The 17,969-nt window shown below is 46.4% G+C and overlaps 2 protein-coding genes across 5 annotated transcripts in view; one reads left to right on the top strand and one right to left on the bottom strand.

Annotated features, from left to right (window-relative positions):
* EXTL3 (exostosin like glycosyltransferase 3) overlaps nucleotides 1-12,129 on the top strand; it is a 97,523-nt gene extending 85,394 nt beyond the window's left edge. For 2 of the 3 annotated variants that reach the window (XM_053578421.1, XM_053578420.1), the window contains exons 6-7: nucleotides 91-219; nucleotides 5,350-8,604. In XM_053578421.1, the coding sequence (XP_053434396.1) occupies nucleotides 91-219; nucleotides 5,350-5,559 (339 nt within the window). In that variant the 3' untranslated portion in view covers nucleotides 5,560-8,604. The other variant, XM_053578422.1, reaches the window with a different exon arrangement.
* A 57-nt stretch (nucleotides 12,130-12,186) lies between these two features.
* INTS9 (integrator complex subunit 9) overlaps nucleotides 12,187-17,969 on the bottom strand; it is an 80,233-nt gene continuing 74,450 nt past the window's right edge. For both annotated transcript variants that reach the window (XM_053578423.1, XM_053578424.1), the window contains exons 16-17: nucleotides 17,531-17,668; nucleotides 12,187-15,969 (exon numbers count right to left, since the gene is read on the bottom strand). In XM_053578423.1, the coding sequence (XP_053434398.1) occupies nucleotides 15,793-15,969; nucleotides 17,531-17,668 (315 nt within the window). In that variant the 3' untranslated portion in view covers nucleotides 12,187-15,792. The remainder of the gene's footprint in view (nucleotides 15,970-17,530; nucleotides 17,669-17,969) is intronic.

Below are 17,969 nucleotides of genomic sequence, written 5' to 3' on the forward strand. Positions count from 1 at the left end.
GCCCACTGTCCTTCAGATGGCCCCTGGAGCCCTGTATGTCTTTGCTGCGGCCTCTAACAGAGCATGTGACTCTTTCCCTTCCCTCGACAGTATTATGCCTACCTGTATTCTTACGTGATGCCCCAGGCCATCCGAGATATGGTGGATGAATACATCAACTGTGAGGACATTGCCATGAACTTCCTCGTCTCCCACATCACTCGGAAACCCCCCATCAAGGTGAGACCCTGCTAGCGTGACTGCACGTGTGCGTATTTTATTCACTGGTTTTGCGATGGCGCCGTGCCATGCCGCAGAGCCCTCACTGGTACAGTGGGGGTTTATGGTACCACCGACCTCATTGTACACTAGGTAGGGTTAAATGAGTTGTCAATACAGAGTCTCTACACTCCTAAGCCAGTGGGTAGAACTCAGAGGGTTTCAACCTTGGGTAGGAAAGATGTTGCATCTGTTTTTATTAATCTTGGGGTAGAATTCAGCATTTTCTTCAAGGATGAAACAGGCTACTCTTCACGAGAGGATGAGCAGTAAGGGTGACCTGTCACCAATGGAAGTCACAGCTATTTTCATATCACATTCCATTTGTTATATCTCTTTATGTGTTTATTACTTTTTTAATAATATTTCTTAAATTTATTATAATGTCTACAAAAAGTATTGCTTCTGTTTGTCACTGCTTTGAAATCGTGGTAGTGATGACACTTCCCCTAGATCTTCTTATTTAATACGTTAATAAAAGGGCTTACGTATGACTGTATTTCAGCACAGCTTGTCTCCTTTGTAATCCCATGTGTGTTAGCTTGTTTCTCCTCCCTTAATCTGAGGAGTCTGTGGCCTTCAGCAGATGGCCAAGCTGGAGCTGGGCAGGGGCTTGTCCTTCAAACAAAATATTCAGGAATTTCTGAATTAAATATGTAAAGCTCTAAGAACAGTGCCTGGAACATACGTGCTGTATAAATTATTTGCCCTAAAACAAATTGCGCTCAGATTCTAGAAATTTCTGATTTTTGCCTTTGAACTGCTAATTAGGTTAGGCCAGAATAAACCAGTTTGCAGTCAGGCGGTTCCGTGGTCCCTCCTGTCACTGTTGTGGGCTGAGGCAGCTAGCTCAAGCATTCTGGTGAGGGTTTGGAGAGCCCTAGTTCTTACAGAAGTGGATGTTATTAGGCCTGGTAAGATCTTGCAACAAATAATGCTGCAGAATCTATCACTTCAGATGGTTAGTATTTGACTGTGTTCTCTGATTGTCATGGATTTATACCACTGTCCTCAGAAAGGTCACCAAACTAGTTAAGGGCTTATTTTCATTCTTATCAAAAAGGCATACTCCTTAATATTATAATTGAATAGGATTACCTTCATAGGTGTCACATTGCCATGGGTAAATAATTGTGTGCGTAGTTCATTCTTACATTTAGGCTAAGTTTACACCAGCATGTACTAATAAAAATAATCAAAGCATATATTTAGAAGCTAGGTGCAGTGGCACACACCTGTAGTCCCAGTTACTCAGGAGGCTGAGACACCATCATTTGAGTCTAGGAGTTTGAGACAGCCTGGGCAACATAGCAAGTCTCTGTTAAAAAACATGTATCTTTAGTGGTAAGCAGAGTGGTAACCAGAGGACATTGTTTCCATGCAACAAAGCATAACGGAGATTACAGAGGAATACATGTGGGGCCTGTGCACCCCAAGCACACCTTTCCCCAGGTATGGCCTAGGATTAGATTACCTATAGTTTTTTTTTTTTATTGCTGAGATTTCTGCTAAAGCTTCACAAAAAGAGAATAATTAGCATAATAATGTATCAAATTGTTTTTTTGAAAACTATGAATGACAATAGGCATAACTATTTATATAAAAATATTTAGGCGCCGTGGTTCACCCTGTAATTCTAATACTCCGGGAGGCCCAAGCGGGTGGATTGCTTAAGCTCAGGAGTTCAAGACCAGTTTGAGCAAGATCCAGACCCTGTCTTTACTAAAAAAAAAGAAAAATGAGCCAGGTGTAGTGGTGTAGCCCTGTAGTCCCAGCTACTTGGGAGGCTGAGGCAAGAGGAGTTTGAGGTTGCTGTGAGCTATGATGCCACGGCACTCTACCCAGGGTGACAGAGAGACTCTCGTCTCAAAAAAAAAAAAAAAAAAGCGCTTTCTGGGTATGTTGGTGCTCTAATACCATCCACAGTAAAAAGTACACTTGTCTATAAACTCTGAGGTAGGGAGGCAAAGTTCTTAGAAATAAGTTAATGATTGGTACAATTTTCTTCTCTTTATACATTCTTTCTTATGTGGCCAGAGGCTTGATGTCAGTCAAGATAAATGCTTCTATTTATGCCTCCCTAGTGGATCAGAAGACATTCCCTATGAACATTTTGGTACTTGAGTGATTAGGTAGCTAATAATAGCATCGGTGACCTGAGCACTCCCAGACGTGACGTATTTGTCATCTTCATTAAAATGTGTTTATCTGCTGTGTTAGCCAAGATCCTAGTGAAAAAGAGGGAGAACGTGTGGACTAACCTTATCAGAAATCACAGATGCTCATATGGGAATCAAGGCAGTCTGATATTGGCACAGAGATAGACAAATAGAGCAATCATCGTACAAAGTAGAGTCTGGAAAGACATTCCATCTCGTGCCGTACATGCAGATGGATTCATGAACTAGAAGTGAACAGCAGACTCTACGACTTCTAATAAAAAGAGAAGTATAGGAGTATTTTTGTAATCGTTGCCAAAGAAAAAGCATTAACACCCAGAATAATAGAGGAGTAACAGATGAGACCAAACAACTCAGTAGACAAATGCGTGAAGCCGAGTGACTGATGAGCATGTGGAGAGGTGCTCTGGGCGACCAGGGATCACGGTCAGGGCCTAGGAGACTGTTCCTGTCAGATGGACAGGATGACAGTGAGAGGTGCTCCAGGTGACCAGGGAGCACGGTCAAGGCCTGGGAGACTCTGTTCCTGTCAGATGGACAGGATGACAGTCTGATGGCACCACATGGCAGTCAGGATGTGCGGAAATTGAAATATGTGTGGTCCCAGTGCCCCCTGGACAGCCTAGGAAATACCCACATTGGTGTCTACAGTGGTACTTCCATTCTGAAGACGTTCGGTATTATCACGTGTAGCTGAAGACACGAGTTGCCTGTGGTCTAGCAGGAGAGGAAGTGGAAGCCAAGGGGTACATCTTGCAGCAGCTCTAACATTTTACTTTTTTTTTTTTTTTTTAAAGGAGAAAAATACATCTAAAATAAGGCAAAATGTTAATATTTAACAAAACTGTTAGGTAAGAATGTGTTAGTCTTACTTTTTAAAAAAGGTAACGTTTCATATGTAGATTTTAAGCCAGTAGGAGCATTTCATCTATATTTAAATGCTTTATATATGGATTTGTTTAATACACCTAGGCTTTGTTTTTTTTGTAGAGACAGGGTCTCACTTTATGGCCCTTGGTAGAGTGCCGCGGCATCACACAGCTCACAGCAACCTCCAACTCCTGGGCTTAAGCGATTCTCTTGCCTCAGCCTCCAGAGCAGCTGGGACTACAGGCGCCCACCACAACGCCCGGCTATATTTTGGTTGCAGTTTGGCCGGGGCTGGGTTTGAACCCGCCACCCTCGGTATATGGGGCCGGCACCTTACCAACTGAACCACAGGTGCCGCCCTAATACACCTAAGTTTTTAATACACACCTTGTCTTTAAACACTCATGCAATCAGAATGACACTCAGAGTAAGAAAATGTGGCTTTATCGGTGCCCACGCGGCGTCTGCTCCTCCACCGTCCATCTTGCTCCTTTTCTCTGGAGACAATCGCTGTCCTGCATGAGGTTTTTAAAAGTTTCTTCCCTTTCCTCTCCTGACTTTAAACAAAGGTTTGCCACATGTGTATTTTTCCCTAAACGATTGGCACTTTCTTAACTTTTATAAATGAAATCAAACTATAAACAGTTCTTTGCTTTTTGCTTTTTAAAAACTCAGGAAGACGTTTGTGAGCTCAGTCTGTGTTGATGCCTGAATCTCACTGCCCCACACCCCAGATGAAGCGTCTTTATACTCCTCGCTGTACTCTTCCGAAAGTTTTATGTTTTGTCCTTACGTATTTACACCCTTAATCCTACCAGATGTGATTTTTGTGTGAGGGGTAAAGTAAGGGCCCAGTTTCATTTTTTTCTCCTGTCGCCCTGCGGAGTTCGTCTGTTGTCCCAAGGTCGGCAGTGCTGGGCTGGCTCTGCCCTTCATCCAGTCCAGCATCCGTGTGACAGGTCTCTTTACAGAGGCTTTATTCTGTTCTCTTGGCCTTACCCACATGACAGGTTCCTTTACCTCAACCTTGTACTTCCAGAGTGTCTCAGCTATTCTTGACCCTTTTTTTTTTTTTTTACTCCGACGTAAATTTTGGAATCAGTTTGTTGATATGCACACATGCACAGACACGGGATTTTGATGGGAATTGAATCTATAATTGAAATGAGGAAAACCAATACCTCTAAAACATTGATTCTTTTTTTTTTTGACAGTCTCACGTGATCACCCTGGGTAGACTGCTGTGACGTCATAGCTCACAGCAACCTCAAACTCTTGTGCTCAAGTGATCCTTTTGCCTCAGCCTCCCAAGTAGCTGGGACTACAGGTGCCCGCCACAACACCCAGCTAGTTTTAGAGACAGGGTCTCACTCTTGCTCAGGCTGGTCTTGAACTTGTGAGCTCAGGCAATCCACCCGCCTCGGCCTTCCAAGTGCTGGGATTACAGGTGTCAGCCACAGTGCCCGGCCAAAACATTGATTTTTTTTCTACTAAAGAATATTGTATAATCCTCAGGCTATAAAGTTCCATGATATTTTTCTAATAGAGGTCTTGAAACATATTTTCTTAGATTTATTTCTAGGTATCCTACATATTTTGTTAGTAAATGATGTTTCTGACAGTTACATTTTCTTTTTGTTACATAGAACTATTTATCTTTTTCGTTTCTAGCAAACTTGCTAAAACTCTTAATTTAAAACGTGTTGGCTGGGCATGGTGGCTCACACCTGTAACCTTGCACTCTGCAAGGCCTAGGGAGGAGGATTGCTCGAGGTTAGGAGTTTGAGAGGCTTTTAAGGCTTTTCATTATCTTAACAGATGCACCATTTGGGTGGAACACCTCACTAAAGCTCTAGGAATGCTCTGCACACTTGGTAGGAAGCAGCCCTGGGCTGCGCCCTGGTTCCCAACCTGCTCTGCGTGACAGTTGCTATGGGGTTCAGCATCTTCACTGTGGAAATGAGGGTGTTGGATCTGCTTAGCTGCAAGGTGGCTATCAGCATTAGCGCCGTGATTCTATCTCTTTCTTCCCTGTTGCCAGGTAACTTCAAGGTGGACTTTCCGATGCCCGGGATGCCCTCAGGCCCTGTCACACGATGACTCCCATTTCCACGAGCGGCACAAGTGTATCAACTTTTTTGTGAAGGTGTACGGCTATATGCCCCTCCTCTACACCCAGTTCAGGGTGGACTCCGTGCTCTTCAAGACGCGCCTGCCCCATGACAAGACCAAGTGTTTCAAGTTCATCTAGGGCATTGCAGGATTTGGGGAGAGGACAGGCAGAGTAAGGACGATGGCTCCTAAGGTTCCTAGGCATTGAAGGACCTTGGGGACATCACTGGGTGGGTGACCCAGACCCTCTGCTGGGAGAGGCAGCAGGAAGCGTGGAAAGGGGACAGCTGCCTTTATCTTGAAGTCAGCCACACTGGGCCTGGAACCCTGGGGTTCCCTACACAGGGCACTGACTGATAGCTTACACTGAGGACCATGGGGGCTCAGGAGAGTCACTTACGTAGGTCATAAGCCCAGGACAGCTGGTTTATGGTTTTTAAATTTAATAACTATTATTTAAAAAGAAAGTTTCAGATTTGCCATTCAGGGCTTATTTCTATGTGTATATGTACATATGTGTGTGTGCACACTCACGTATGTGTATATATATAAAAATATCTGGCGGGGAGAGTTTGAAATTTTTGCCTCTCAGTGGGGGATCCATCTGGCTTATTCTGTTCTATATTTTGGCGGAGATGGGTTACGGCCTTGTGTTACTTGGCATCTGTGCACAGAGACAAGGAAGGGGTGGACTTGGCCTTTCTGTGGGGCCTTGGACAAGACGAGATCTGTGGGTCTGTTCCCTTCGCCTTTCTGTTGCAGGTCAGTGCTCTGACTCCTTGTGGAGGACCCGTGCTGTGGTGGCAGCTGAGCTTCCTTTTGCGGGGTTCCTTGGTTTTTGAGGATCCATCCTTAGGCCAGTGCTTGTCCCAGGACATGGCCCTGCTCCATCTGCCCGTTTGAAGAACAAGGCCTGAAGACAGTCCTCCCAATGGCTCTTTCTGGCCTGCCTTCTTGTTAAGAAAGGTTTTGAGCTTTGGGCTTTTCTGGAGTGTTACCTGTTGGATAAAAGAACAGGAAGGCTCGCAGGCTGCATGCCTAGGCTGGTCTGCAGCGGTGTGCAGGTCGGCCTGCTCTTTCTGGTGTAGAACAAGCAGGTGTCCTTTGAGGACCCCCTTCCCCCCCGGCAGGCCGGGAAGTCTTACGGGAAGGCACCTGCCTTGGGATGAATACCTTGATGGAATTCACCTTGCCCTCCACCTTTGTCTACACCTCCCTCCTGTATTACCTGTGGTTTTTGGACCCCTGACGCCAGGTTGGCTGTAGTACCCTGTGAAGTTTGGAATGTGCTAGAACACTGGGAGGCTATGATTTGCTATGTAAGCTCAAATCCAGCCTTGGAATTTCTCCAGCATTCACACCCACATTTACCATTTGCTACTCCCAGTTTTAACTTCTGTTCCCTGGGCTGAAAGTGAAATAAGCTAATTTTTTGGTCATGTCAGCAGGAGGGGACCGAGGAGGGTGTTTGTGGCATTTGTCAGGGATTTAGCCCATGACTTCTATTTTCCGACTGTAGAAGATTTCTAGCAACTGAACAGTAGCTCAGGTCTGTCTGGTCATGCACATGCCTTAAGCCAGTTCTGTCTTCCCTAGACCGTGATGTCCTGTGCTGCTATTTCTTGGGGTACGTTTTCTGCTGACCCGCCTGTGGCAAATGGGTTCTCCCCAAGTGTTGTTTTGAAGCCAGGCTCTTCTCTGTAGATAACCCCATCCCTAGGGCCGGCTTGGCATAAGGGAACTCGCCTTATTGGCAAACAGGACCAGGGCTGCTCCCCGGGCTGTATCTGCCCACAGGTCCCGCTGGCATCTGCTTGTTGCTCTCCCGCTGCGGTAGCTGCCTGGGACGTGTGGTTGTGCTTCTTAGCAACCCAGCAAAGGGGTCCAGACTCCCTGCATAGGAACTTTCTATTCGCTCTTTCCTTGACTTCTGACTTCATTTTTAGCAGTAGCCTTCTTCCCTTGGGGGAGCCAAAGAGCGTGGTGTTTTGTGCTATGTATGTGGCTGCTATTTTATCTTGTTTCTTTTAATGCAAGGAACTCATGAACTCTCGGGGACCTGGTGACAAGGGGCAGTCTGTGGTAGGACCCCCTTCAGTGGAACCAGAGTGCTGGGTCCCTGAATGTTACTGGGGGATCCATGAGTAGCTGAGTGGTCTGACGACATGGGTGGCATCAAAATGTGCTGCAGGGAGGGTTAGTGTCGGAGCTTCACACGAGGGCAGCGCTCACTTGGCTGCAGAGGCTCCAGAGGACACTGACCATGCTCCTGAAGGACATGTCCTCCTCAGTGAGAGGCGGAGCAGGTGGACAGACGTGCGTGCTGCTGGTCAGTGCCCTGTGGGGTGCGTGGGGAGAGACCCAGAGCCCCACAGCCCCATCTTTGGTGCTGCTCGCCGTGGAAAGCTGTCTACCTGTGAGTCACCCGAAATGGGAAGTGGCTGTGCAGAGCCCGGGCTTTCCTTGGCTGTCCGTAGGTAATACCTTATTACCTAGTCATGGCCCTCAGGGCTGCTGTGACCTTCCAGGTACCAGTTTGTTCTTCACTGTGAGGGTTGCCCCCCAAGTGACACCGGGCAGGGTGCTCATCAGGCCTGTCTGAGCCTTTGCCTGCCTGAGCAGTGGGTCTGGTCTGGCCTGGCCTGCACTCAAGCCGGGCTTACTGATCACAGGGGTCCCATCCAGGAGGCAGTAGCTGCCTGGGTGTGTGCAGGGAGCTCCTGGTGTGAAAGGGATTTTCTGATACCCAGGCCATCCATCTACCCGCCCCCTTTCCAGTCATGAGCACAATGGTCTTAGACATTGGATTTTTGTAAAAAAACAAAAACAAAATAAATGGAAAGTTTAACTCAAGCAGCTTGGAGGTCTTTTGTGATTTCCCTCAGCAGAACAGAGAGTGGCCTGAGGGGGTAGGTGCCTGCCTGCTTTCAGGTAGCCGCAGATGCATGGCCATCTGGCCTGTTCCCAGAGGCCTGTGGTGTGTGATCAGGCCTGGAACTGCCCGCAGATCTCCCCCCCCCGGGTGAGCTGAACATGCACCCATGACAGGCTTCCCTGCACCCATTTCTGGGCTGAGTCAGTTTCATTAGACTCGGAACTTAAGTGCCATTTACTTAAGTGTGATGTCAGACAACATGTGGAACATACGTGCAAACTAAAGTTGGTTTTTTTTTGTTTTTTTTTTTTTTTTTTTTTTTTGACAGGGTCTCACTATGTCACCTTGGGTAGAGTGTCCTGGCGTCAGAGCTCACGGCAACCTCAAACTTTTGGGCTTAAGCAATTGTCTTGCCTCAGCCTCCCAAGTAGCTGGGACTACAGGCGCCGGCCACAGCGCGCCCGGCTCTTTTTTTGTTGTTGCAGTTGTCATTGTTGTGTCATTTAGCTGGTTCGAGCCAATTTGAACCCTCACAGCCTATGTATATGTGACCGGTGCCCTACCCACTGAGCTATGGGCACCACCCCAAACTGAAGTTTTTCATGGGCATTTAATGTGTATGGGCAGGAAGCTGTACGCCTGCTTCCCAAACACAGGCGAGGGCTCCCAGCGGGGCCTGATTTGGTCTCTGGTTGTACTGAACCTGCCGGAGCCGCAGAGAACCCTGGCACCCGGCTTGTACTCCTGTTACTCCCATCCTTCTGGTGTCTGCGGTTCTAAAACTTCTACCTCAGGAGAGAGCACTGAGCCCCAGGCTCAGGAGAGGGATGGAGACGGGAGGGGGACGGAAGCAAGAAAGAAGCTGAGCTGGGTTCTCCTCTCCCGGGCTTTCCAGGTGGCAGTTTGAGTAGCATTGACAATCCTAAGAGTGGGTGGGACCTAGAGGACCCTGTCCTTCCTAAAGTGGGGTTAACGACTGATCAGGCGGGTTTGATGCTGATGCTGGGGATCCCTCCTCAGGCCTGGAGTCATGGCTACATGGGCCCTGTTCTTCCGGCAGACTGGAGCCGGCCACGGGGCTGCAGTAGACAGGTCCTCCCATACACAGGCGGTGTCTCCTCAGTCTATTCTCTTCACTTCTGGCTTGAACTTAAGGCGAGCCCAAGTGGCAAGTGTTAGTTATTGATGTGATTGTCACTCAAGTTGAAGGCTCCCCAAGGTTTACTAAAATACGTTTCAGAAGGAACATGTGTGGTTGAGGGAGTGGGTTCAAACCCTAGTCTGCCCCACGGTGGTGGGGGGGCAAGTCATCTGCTGTAAATTCTGGTCTCGTCTATAAAATGGTAAAACTTGTGCCCATCTCTTAAACCTCAAAGTTAACATAGTAAATCGTCGACTGTGGACACACTATAAAATGAACCATTACTGGGGTAGAACGTTGCCAGCCTCACGGCTCGCTCTTCATCCCATCTGAGCACTGCACCTTGCTCATATCCTGGGGGTGCCTGCAGGAAGCCCGCCCTCCTCAAAGGTTGCTACTTGTCCTGTCTAGCCTTGTCACCTTACCATGGCGACAGTTTACCGCTCTGCCTCTCACACCAGGTTGGAAGCCTTTGGGGCCTACAGCACTGAGTAGTGTCCAGAGGTTTCTGATGAATGAATGATGCTTTGAATTAGAACGTCACTGCGCTGACAGTGCTGGAGCGCCTCCGACACAGCTGACGTGGTCTTGCTGGGATTATCAGAAGCCTGACATAGAGGCTCAGAAGTTTCAGAGCCACTATGTTATTTGAAAATTTTCACCAAAAAAATTAAAACTACAACTTTGACAAAGGCGATTAAGAAAGAAGGGAGTGTGCTGAGAATTAAGGACAATGCATGACGGATTCCAGAAGTGGTTGAAGCAGGTGGGAGGCCCTGCCCTAGGGCTGGATTTGGTTTGCTATCTAAGGTCACCTGGTTTTTAATTGGTTGTAATTTGGTAAATTGTTTCACCTTTGTCTTCATGTTTGTAAAAGAGTACAAATCCTAGTCACATTGTCGGGCTATCATGTCAGCATTTTAACTATTTAAATCCTATTTATTTGAATTATTGGTCTCAATGTTTTATCATGAAATATTTCAGACATGCAGCCAAGTTGGAGGAATTTCTGTAGAGTGAGCCTGGTCCCTGCCTACCATTTCACTGCGCTTGCCTGCCGGGTGTTTCTCGTTCTGTCCACCCTCTGGCCATTTACTGAGCCCTCTGTTCGTCCTTCCATCCACACCAGCTTTGGTGCTTTTCTGAGTAGATTAGTGACATCAGTACATTAACCACTATATAAGCACGTGCTTATATTAACTGTAGGTCAGCATCCACTTGTTTTTCTTTTGAATGTAAACTGCACATTTTAAATTTACTCACTGAAACACGTCTTAAGTGTTCCTTAAGTTGTAACAAATTTGTGCATCTCTACAACCCAGACCCTTCCCGAGATAGATTGTCATTATCAACCCAGAAGGTTCCCTCATGCTCCTCCTGACCTGTCCCACCTCTCAGACCCGCTCTGCATTTGTACCTTGGAATTAGCTTTCTCTATTTTAGAATTCTTATATCACACGATTTTTTTTACTGGTGTAAAGCTTCTAGAAACTCAGCATAGTGTTTTTGAGATTCAGCCGCTGTTGCTGCATGTACTGGTGATCTGTGACTTCTTATTGCTAAGTAGCGTCCCTTCTATGGCTAGAACAAAATCCGTCCCTTCTATTAGGATGCTGGGCTGTTTCCACATTTGGGATGTTATGAATAAAGCTGCCAAAAACATTCACGTGCAACTCTTTATTTACGTTTCTGTTTCTCTTAGCTAAATACCTATGAGTGGAATTGTTGGGTGACATGGCAGGTTATGTGTTTAGTTTTATAAGAAACTACCAGACCTTTTCCCAAAGCGATTGTGCCATTTTGTACTAGTGCCAATAATCGACAGCGGGCGCTCCACATCCTCACTGATCTGCGGTGGTGTCAGACTTTAATTTTAGCCATTTTGGTAATAGGATCTTGTAGTTGTGATTTCCATCTTGCCTGGTGACTAATGGTGCTGAACACCTTCTCATGTGCTGACACTATTTATATATATGGATTTGTCTCCATTGTGAAGTGTCAATCTCAGTCTTTTGATCGTTAAAAAAATTGGGTTGTCTTTTTTGGTATTGCTTTTTTTCTTATAGATATTTTTAGTATATATAAGAAGTGTATTTTTAGTAGACTTTTGGGGGGAGCAATTTTATTTCAGAATGTTGTAGGAGTACAAATGTTTTGGTTACATGCATTTTATACAGTTGGGGTCAAGAGCAACTTTAGATTTACATTTACATAAAACTGAGTGGCAAGTACAAGGGTTCCCCTCTTTCCACCAGGCCCCCACCTGCTCTTTTCTTAGCCTGTTGTGATAGATTTGTTGTTTGTTGTAGATCTGTTATAATGAGGGGCCGGTATCGGCATTGTTAACTACAGTCCATGGTTTATATTAGGTTCATTCTTTGGTATATTCTGTAGGTTTTGATAAAGGTATAATGACAGATCCACAATCACAGTATCATAAAGAATATTTCACTCCCCTAAAACCTCCCTGTACTTCACTTTTGTTCTAGGCTAAAAGGCATAAAAATGGAAACCCATTTGCCATCTTCTCCTAAGTTCGACTCTACTTCTGAGCCTGCTTTTTTCTTTACTCTCTAATTCCTCCACTTTTTTTTGGTGGTTATTATTTACCTATCTACTTATGTCTGGAGTTTATAATTTTAGGAGTAGGAAGGTAGGGTCTGATGGGAGCTGTTACATCCCAATTCCATTATTTAACTCTTTTTTTTTTTTTTTTTGTAGAGACAGAGTCTCACTTTATGGCCCTCGGGTAGAGTGCCGTGGCCTCACACAGCTCACAGCAACCTCCACCTCCTGGGCTTAAGCGATTCAGCCTCAGCCTCCCGAGTAGCTGGGACTACAGGCGCCCGCCACAATGCCCGGCTATTTTTTGGTTGCAGTTTGGCCAGGGCCGGGTTTGAACCCGCCACCCTCGGTATATGGGGCCGGCGCCTTACCAACTGAGCCACAGGCGCCGCCCCATTATTTAACTCTTACAAAATGTTTTAACACACAATACTTGGAACAAGGCTTGCCATACTTTTTCTGTGAAGAATTAGGTAAGCATTTTAGGCTTGAAGACCATGTGTGATTGGTTTTTTTTTCAACTCTTCCTAGCTTATGGACCAGATTTGGGTTGTAGGCCATTGTTACCAATCTCTGCTCCATAGCTGTACATAAGGAAGATTTATAAATGATTAGGAATTATTACTGTGGTTTGTTGTAGAGAACGGTAAGAGTAAATCCTGCTGACACAAGAACTGTTAGGCCGGGGCTACATCTCCATTTTTTCCAGTGGCCTCTGAAACCAACATGAGAGAAATAAATATTCGGCATGCCTAATGATGAGATGTAGTTGTAAAACCCCTTTCAAAGATCTGTGGTCCTTAGCTGGGCATTGTGGTGGGCACCTGTGGTTCCAGCTACTTGGGAGGCTGAGGCAAGAGAATCGCTTAAGCCCAAGAGTTTGAGATTGCTGTGAGCTATGATGCCATGGCACTGTACCCAGGGCAACAGCTTGAGACTCTGTCTCCAAAAATAAATCTGTGGTCCTGTCACTGAAAAGTTCAAATAATGCATATAAAATACTGTTGTGACTAAAACCTATAATGGACTAGCACAGAGCACTTGGTCTTGAGAAGGTGATGCCAACTACCACAGCTCTACCCTGGTGCAGTTGGACTCTATGGCTCGGTTCTGCACTGCCTGTCTCTAGAATTTGTGACTTCAGAGTTAACAGTTGCTTATTTATACCCCATTTTAATTTCAGAGAAGGACAATGTTACGTACAGGTGCAGTCCCACTGCACTGGACTTGAAAGCAATGGTGAAAGTGGAAGGTCCAGGTTACCTACTTTCTGACAGGTGGCTTGAGGCAACGGGGCAGCTTTCAGCTCAGGGCCCAGGAAGACGATGTCCCCCTCTCCCTCCCCCCAAACTGCTTACTTGGTTCATGGATCTGTGTCTACTTCATTATGTTTGGAAAGGCAAACTTCTGCCTTTATAGGAGAAATGTGAAGGCTGAAAGCTTTGTGCTTTCCAGGGGTCAGAAGAGGAGGAGCAGGTGTTTGGAGAGTAATGGGCTAAGCAGCTGGGCTCCTCTTCCTGGAGCTGCTGCTCACCAGGACTCAGACCTGATGGCAAGGTGTGGCAGACGCCACTTACTTGATATGTTTTGGGAAAGTCATTCAACCCCTGTCCGGTTTCCTCATCCAACAACTTGACTGCAGTGTATGGAGAGAGGACCCTGAGCTAGAGCATCTGGCTAAGCCACCCCTGACTCCTGACCGCAGACATGGTGAGATGAGAAATGTGTATTCTTTTAAGCACTGTGTTTGGGGGTAAGTTACTATGCAACAATAGATACCTGATATACCACTTTGCAGAAAGACTTACATAACAGTTTTTAAGGTTTTTTTTCAGTTACCACTTATTAGGATTCCACTGAGCTTCAGTAGCAATTTTTTCTAGGTGTCAGATTCTTCACCAGGTCATTATCAGTGTGAAGGGATGATTACAGCACTCCCAGGCAGCTTCTACTAACCAACCTGAGTATTCAAGTATCTGAATTTTAGGTGGAGTTACTCACACTGCTCTCTCCAGGTACTGGGAGAGGCCAGCTCTGGGTTTTCTCTGCTTTACAGATGCTTTGCTTCTTACTGCCTCTGGCTTCTGCCCCTAAGTGGGTGGTGATGACTCGATTAAAACCTCTAATTTCTCAATTATTTCCTGTCTGCTAGGCAGTTACTAACTCATTTGTACTCACATACCGTGGTCTCCTTTGTAACCAATCTCTCTCGGGATCCTTGCTCTGAGGCTCTCTGATCAAGCTCTTTAACAGAAGTCAGGCTGACACACCGCACTGTTCCCAGACAGAGCATGCTAGGACATTTCAGAGTTCTGTCTTACCCTGGTTTTGCATTTCTGAAGATGTTTTTAAAATTTAACTGGATTCTCTCAAAAGTTGTTAGGAACTGTTCCTACATGTGACACACATTGACAGTTCTCTTCCTAAAAACAAAATGCAATGTTCTTAGCCGTGGCACATCAATTTCCTGCAGTGTCAGTCCTGGCCTGTGGTAAGCCCCTAGTTTATTCCCTAACACATCCTGAGACGAGACCCTTGATTGGAATGACCCGTACCTTGGAAAACAGAAACGTTCAGGATTCTTGTGCCCAAGTTTGGCAAAGTTGCAAATGGAAAAAATGAGGTTATCCTCCTTTAACGATTCATTCCTGCTGATATTTCAAGAGAACTGATAATCAATGCTCCATAAAACCCGAACAATTAGTTCTGTAGTTCTTGTTAGATGTTTCTTGCTCACTGAAGTGCTTTGTGATGGTGAGCTGTCAGCTGAGTTGGGGGACGGACCTTGGACTGAATTTCAGTTAGTCTAAAGAGATGGTAAGAGGAACAGGCGAGCAGGGCCTCCTACCCTGGCCCACCAGTTCTCAGACCACAGTTTAGTACCTGTCAAGTTAGCCTGTGTGTTACAACGTGTGCTTAGACTAGATGTCAGCTGGTAACTACTGCAAATGCAGTTATTTTCTGTGAAAGGTTACTTTTCTCTAAAACCTTCCTACTGCTAATGGTTCTGTGTGTACTGAGTGTAATGCTTGGTTTAATGCAGAGACTGAAGCTCTGTGGGAAGGGCGGTGGCAGCCGTGACCAACTGGTGCAGTCAGAATTGCTGGCACGGCCCTCGCTGAAGGTGAAGTGAGGCTGCTGCTGATCTGTGTCGCTGCCTTTATGCAGACAGAGCTTAAAGTTAAGTACCTTTTCATACAATTAAAGAAGAAATACATCTGTATTTATTGTAAACCATGCTAGGTTATCTGATTGAATGCACCCATTGAACTAAAATTTGCTTTGATGTTTTCTAAGTTCCTGCTGTTCTGTATATTTTCCTATTTTTTACAGCTACTAAGCCAGTATATTGCTTGCATGTTCAACATGGCACAGATACTTCTATAAAAAATAAAAGCTTTTAATAGCAAAATGGGCTCACATTGTGAGTTCATCTTATTAATTTTGGAGCACATCTTTCTTAAGTGCAGAATTGAAGACAAGTTCTCCTGCTGTGGCCTGGGCACCATGAAAAGCAAGCTCCCTTACTTCCTGTCCACCGTCAGCCTCGTCGGTCACACGCATGCTGCTCCTCGGTTCCTCAAGACAAGAGTCCAGAAGAAAATGGTGAGCTTCAAGTTAAAAGGGAAACTTCTTGCCCGAAACAGTGCTAGGAATCCAGACCAGGAGACCCTGGCTATTGCTCCAGATGGTTTCCCTTAAGAGCCACAGAACATTGCAGAGACATGGCTGGGCAGCTGCAGTGAGGGCTTGTAGGATTTCAGGAGGTGTGAATGGTTTGGCTGTCCCACTCAGAACTTCTGTAAGAATTTGAGGACAAGGTCCCGCAGTCGTACCCTGAGCATCTCATCATTGTCACAAATGATATGGGTGGAATCTTCCTCGAGCTGGATGAGGGTCTCAGCTTCTTGCAGTAGGACGATGTGGCCCTTGGCGGTGTCTTCCACCTTAATGTCACTGAAGCCATGCTGCTCCACAAGAAAAGAAAGAGGAGGGGATGGGTATACTCTGACAATACAATTCTGTAACTAGCAGTATGGCCTGCAATAGAATTCAGCCATACTTTCACATACTTTAAAATAGGCCCCAAACGTACAAAATTTCCACAACCTGTTAAGCTTTTGTGAGTCATTTAAAAAGTACATCCAAGCAACTGTGTTCACTCAGAACCACACCCATGTTCCCTTGTGACAAAGCTCCGCCTAAGTCTCAGCACCCACAAAGCAAGAGGCTGCTGACCGTGGGACCCAGCAAGTCCTCCCAAGCAGCAGAGCTGGTATTTCTCCAGCCATCACTAACGGGGGTTATGAGATTTCCTTATAAATCAAGGATGAAAAGAAAGACGGTATCTGCCTGTAGAGGAAAGCAGGGGGACTGTCTATATTATGGGACAGAAAGGTCCCCCTGCAGTGAGGAGAGAAGGCGGCCAGGGTAGAGTAGAGTATTCATTCAGGCAAAAGGTCTTTCTGGAAAAGCAAGTCAAGCCTGAGGTCCAGTGATAGAGACTAGAAGCCCTTCATGGACACGAGGAAGGTGGGGCCGATGTGCTCACCAGCAGCCATGTGGGAGGGCCAGGAACGCTATACAACTTCCTCCCAGAACACTAAAACATGAAGGGAGAAAAAAACGCTAATAAAGACGTCTTTATGTTAAGATGTGAAAGGAGTCAGCAATTCATGTGTTTAGTTTGGACAAAACGTGGTTATTAATAGTTTTGCAGAAGAACATCTCCTTTCCTGTAATTACTTATTAGAGCCAGTGGCAGCTCTGGGAAGCTTATCTCTAGCCAATTCCTTCTTCCTAGCAAGGATTCTGTAATCCTGTGGCTGAAGACAAAAATCTAAGGTTAGATTTTTTTCCTTTTGTCATAGTACAGAAATCTCTTGTGTTTTTTTTTTTTTTTTTTTTTTTTGGAAGGGGGGGGATGGCAGAGACAGCGGGGTAAGGGCCCAGGTGACTGAATCTCCCATCTCTTGCTGGACCGGTTTCCCAAATCCCTAGATTTTTAACTAGCACCACTGGTGCCACCTGCCCACAAATCTTTTTTTTTTTTTTTTTTTTGTAGAGACAGAGTCTCACTGTACGGCCCGCGGTAGAGTGCCGTGGCGTCACACGGCTCACAGCAACCTCTAACTCTTGGGCTTACGCGATTCTCTTGCCTCAGCCTCCCGAGTAGCTGGGACTACAGGCGCCCGCCACAACGCCCGGCTATTTTTTTGTTGCAATTTGGCCGGGGCTGGGTTTGAACCCGCCACCCTCGGCATATGGGGCCGGCACCCTACTCACTGAGCCACAGGCGCCGCCCACCTGCCCACAAATCTTGACATTCAACCCAAGATTTGGGTCTCCTTTGACAGCAAGGGGTCGTGTGGAAAAGTGAGGGATGAACCCTTCTAAAAGCTGGGAGGACTCCTCTGTCAGTACCCTGTGACAACGGCATGGAGACTAAGTGACAAGCAGCAACATCGTTCCCGGCAGCCAGGGGCCACAGACAGGACAGCTCACATGGCGCACGTGTAGCTGACTCACCTTCTCTAAGGTCTGCACAAACTGCTCCACAGGGATGGACCCACTCAGCAAAGGCTTCAAAACCTTGCAGTCGGGAACGTCATCGCTCACCCGCTTTCTCTTCTTACTGCTTGTGGGCTGGGCAGGCCTGGGAGGGGGCTGGAGCGGAAGGAAAGCATGACCCTGAGTGAGCTGCTCGGAGGTCAGCACGGGCCACCTGAGACCCCCTGTCCTGGGGGAGCCTCTTGTCTGACACAGACCAAGGGCCCAGCCCAGTCTGGAGTCCGTCATGGAGTGCAAACCCACTGGCATGGAGTTTGGGTTCACCACCTGCTGGGGGCTCTGAAGCTCACACACAAACACCTGCCAGACTACCCATGTGCACCAACATCTTATTGGGCTAAGATGTCTGCCTTTTATCAAGATCCAACTCTGTATTTGCTGAGTAATGCTCTAGAGC

This window comes from Nycticebus coucang, chromosome 24 (assembly GCF_027406575.1).
Source record: "Nycticebus coucang isolate mNycCou1 chromosome 24, mNycCou1.pri, whole genome shotgun sequence".
Taxonomy (NCBI): Eukaryota; Metazoa; Chordata; class Mammalia; order Primates; family Lorisidae; genus Nycticebus; species Nycticebus coucang.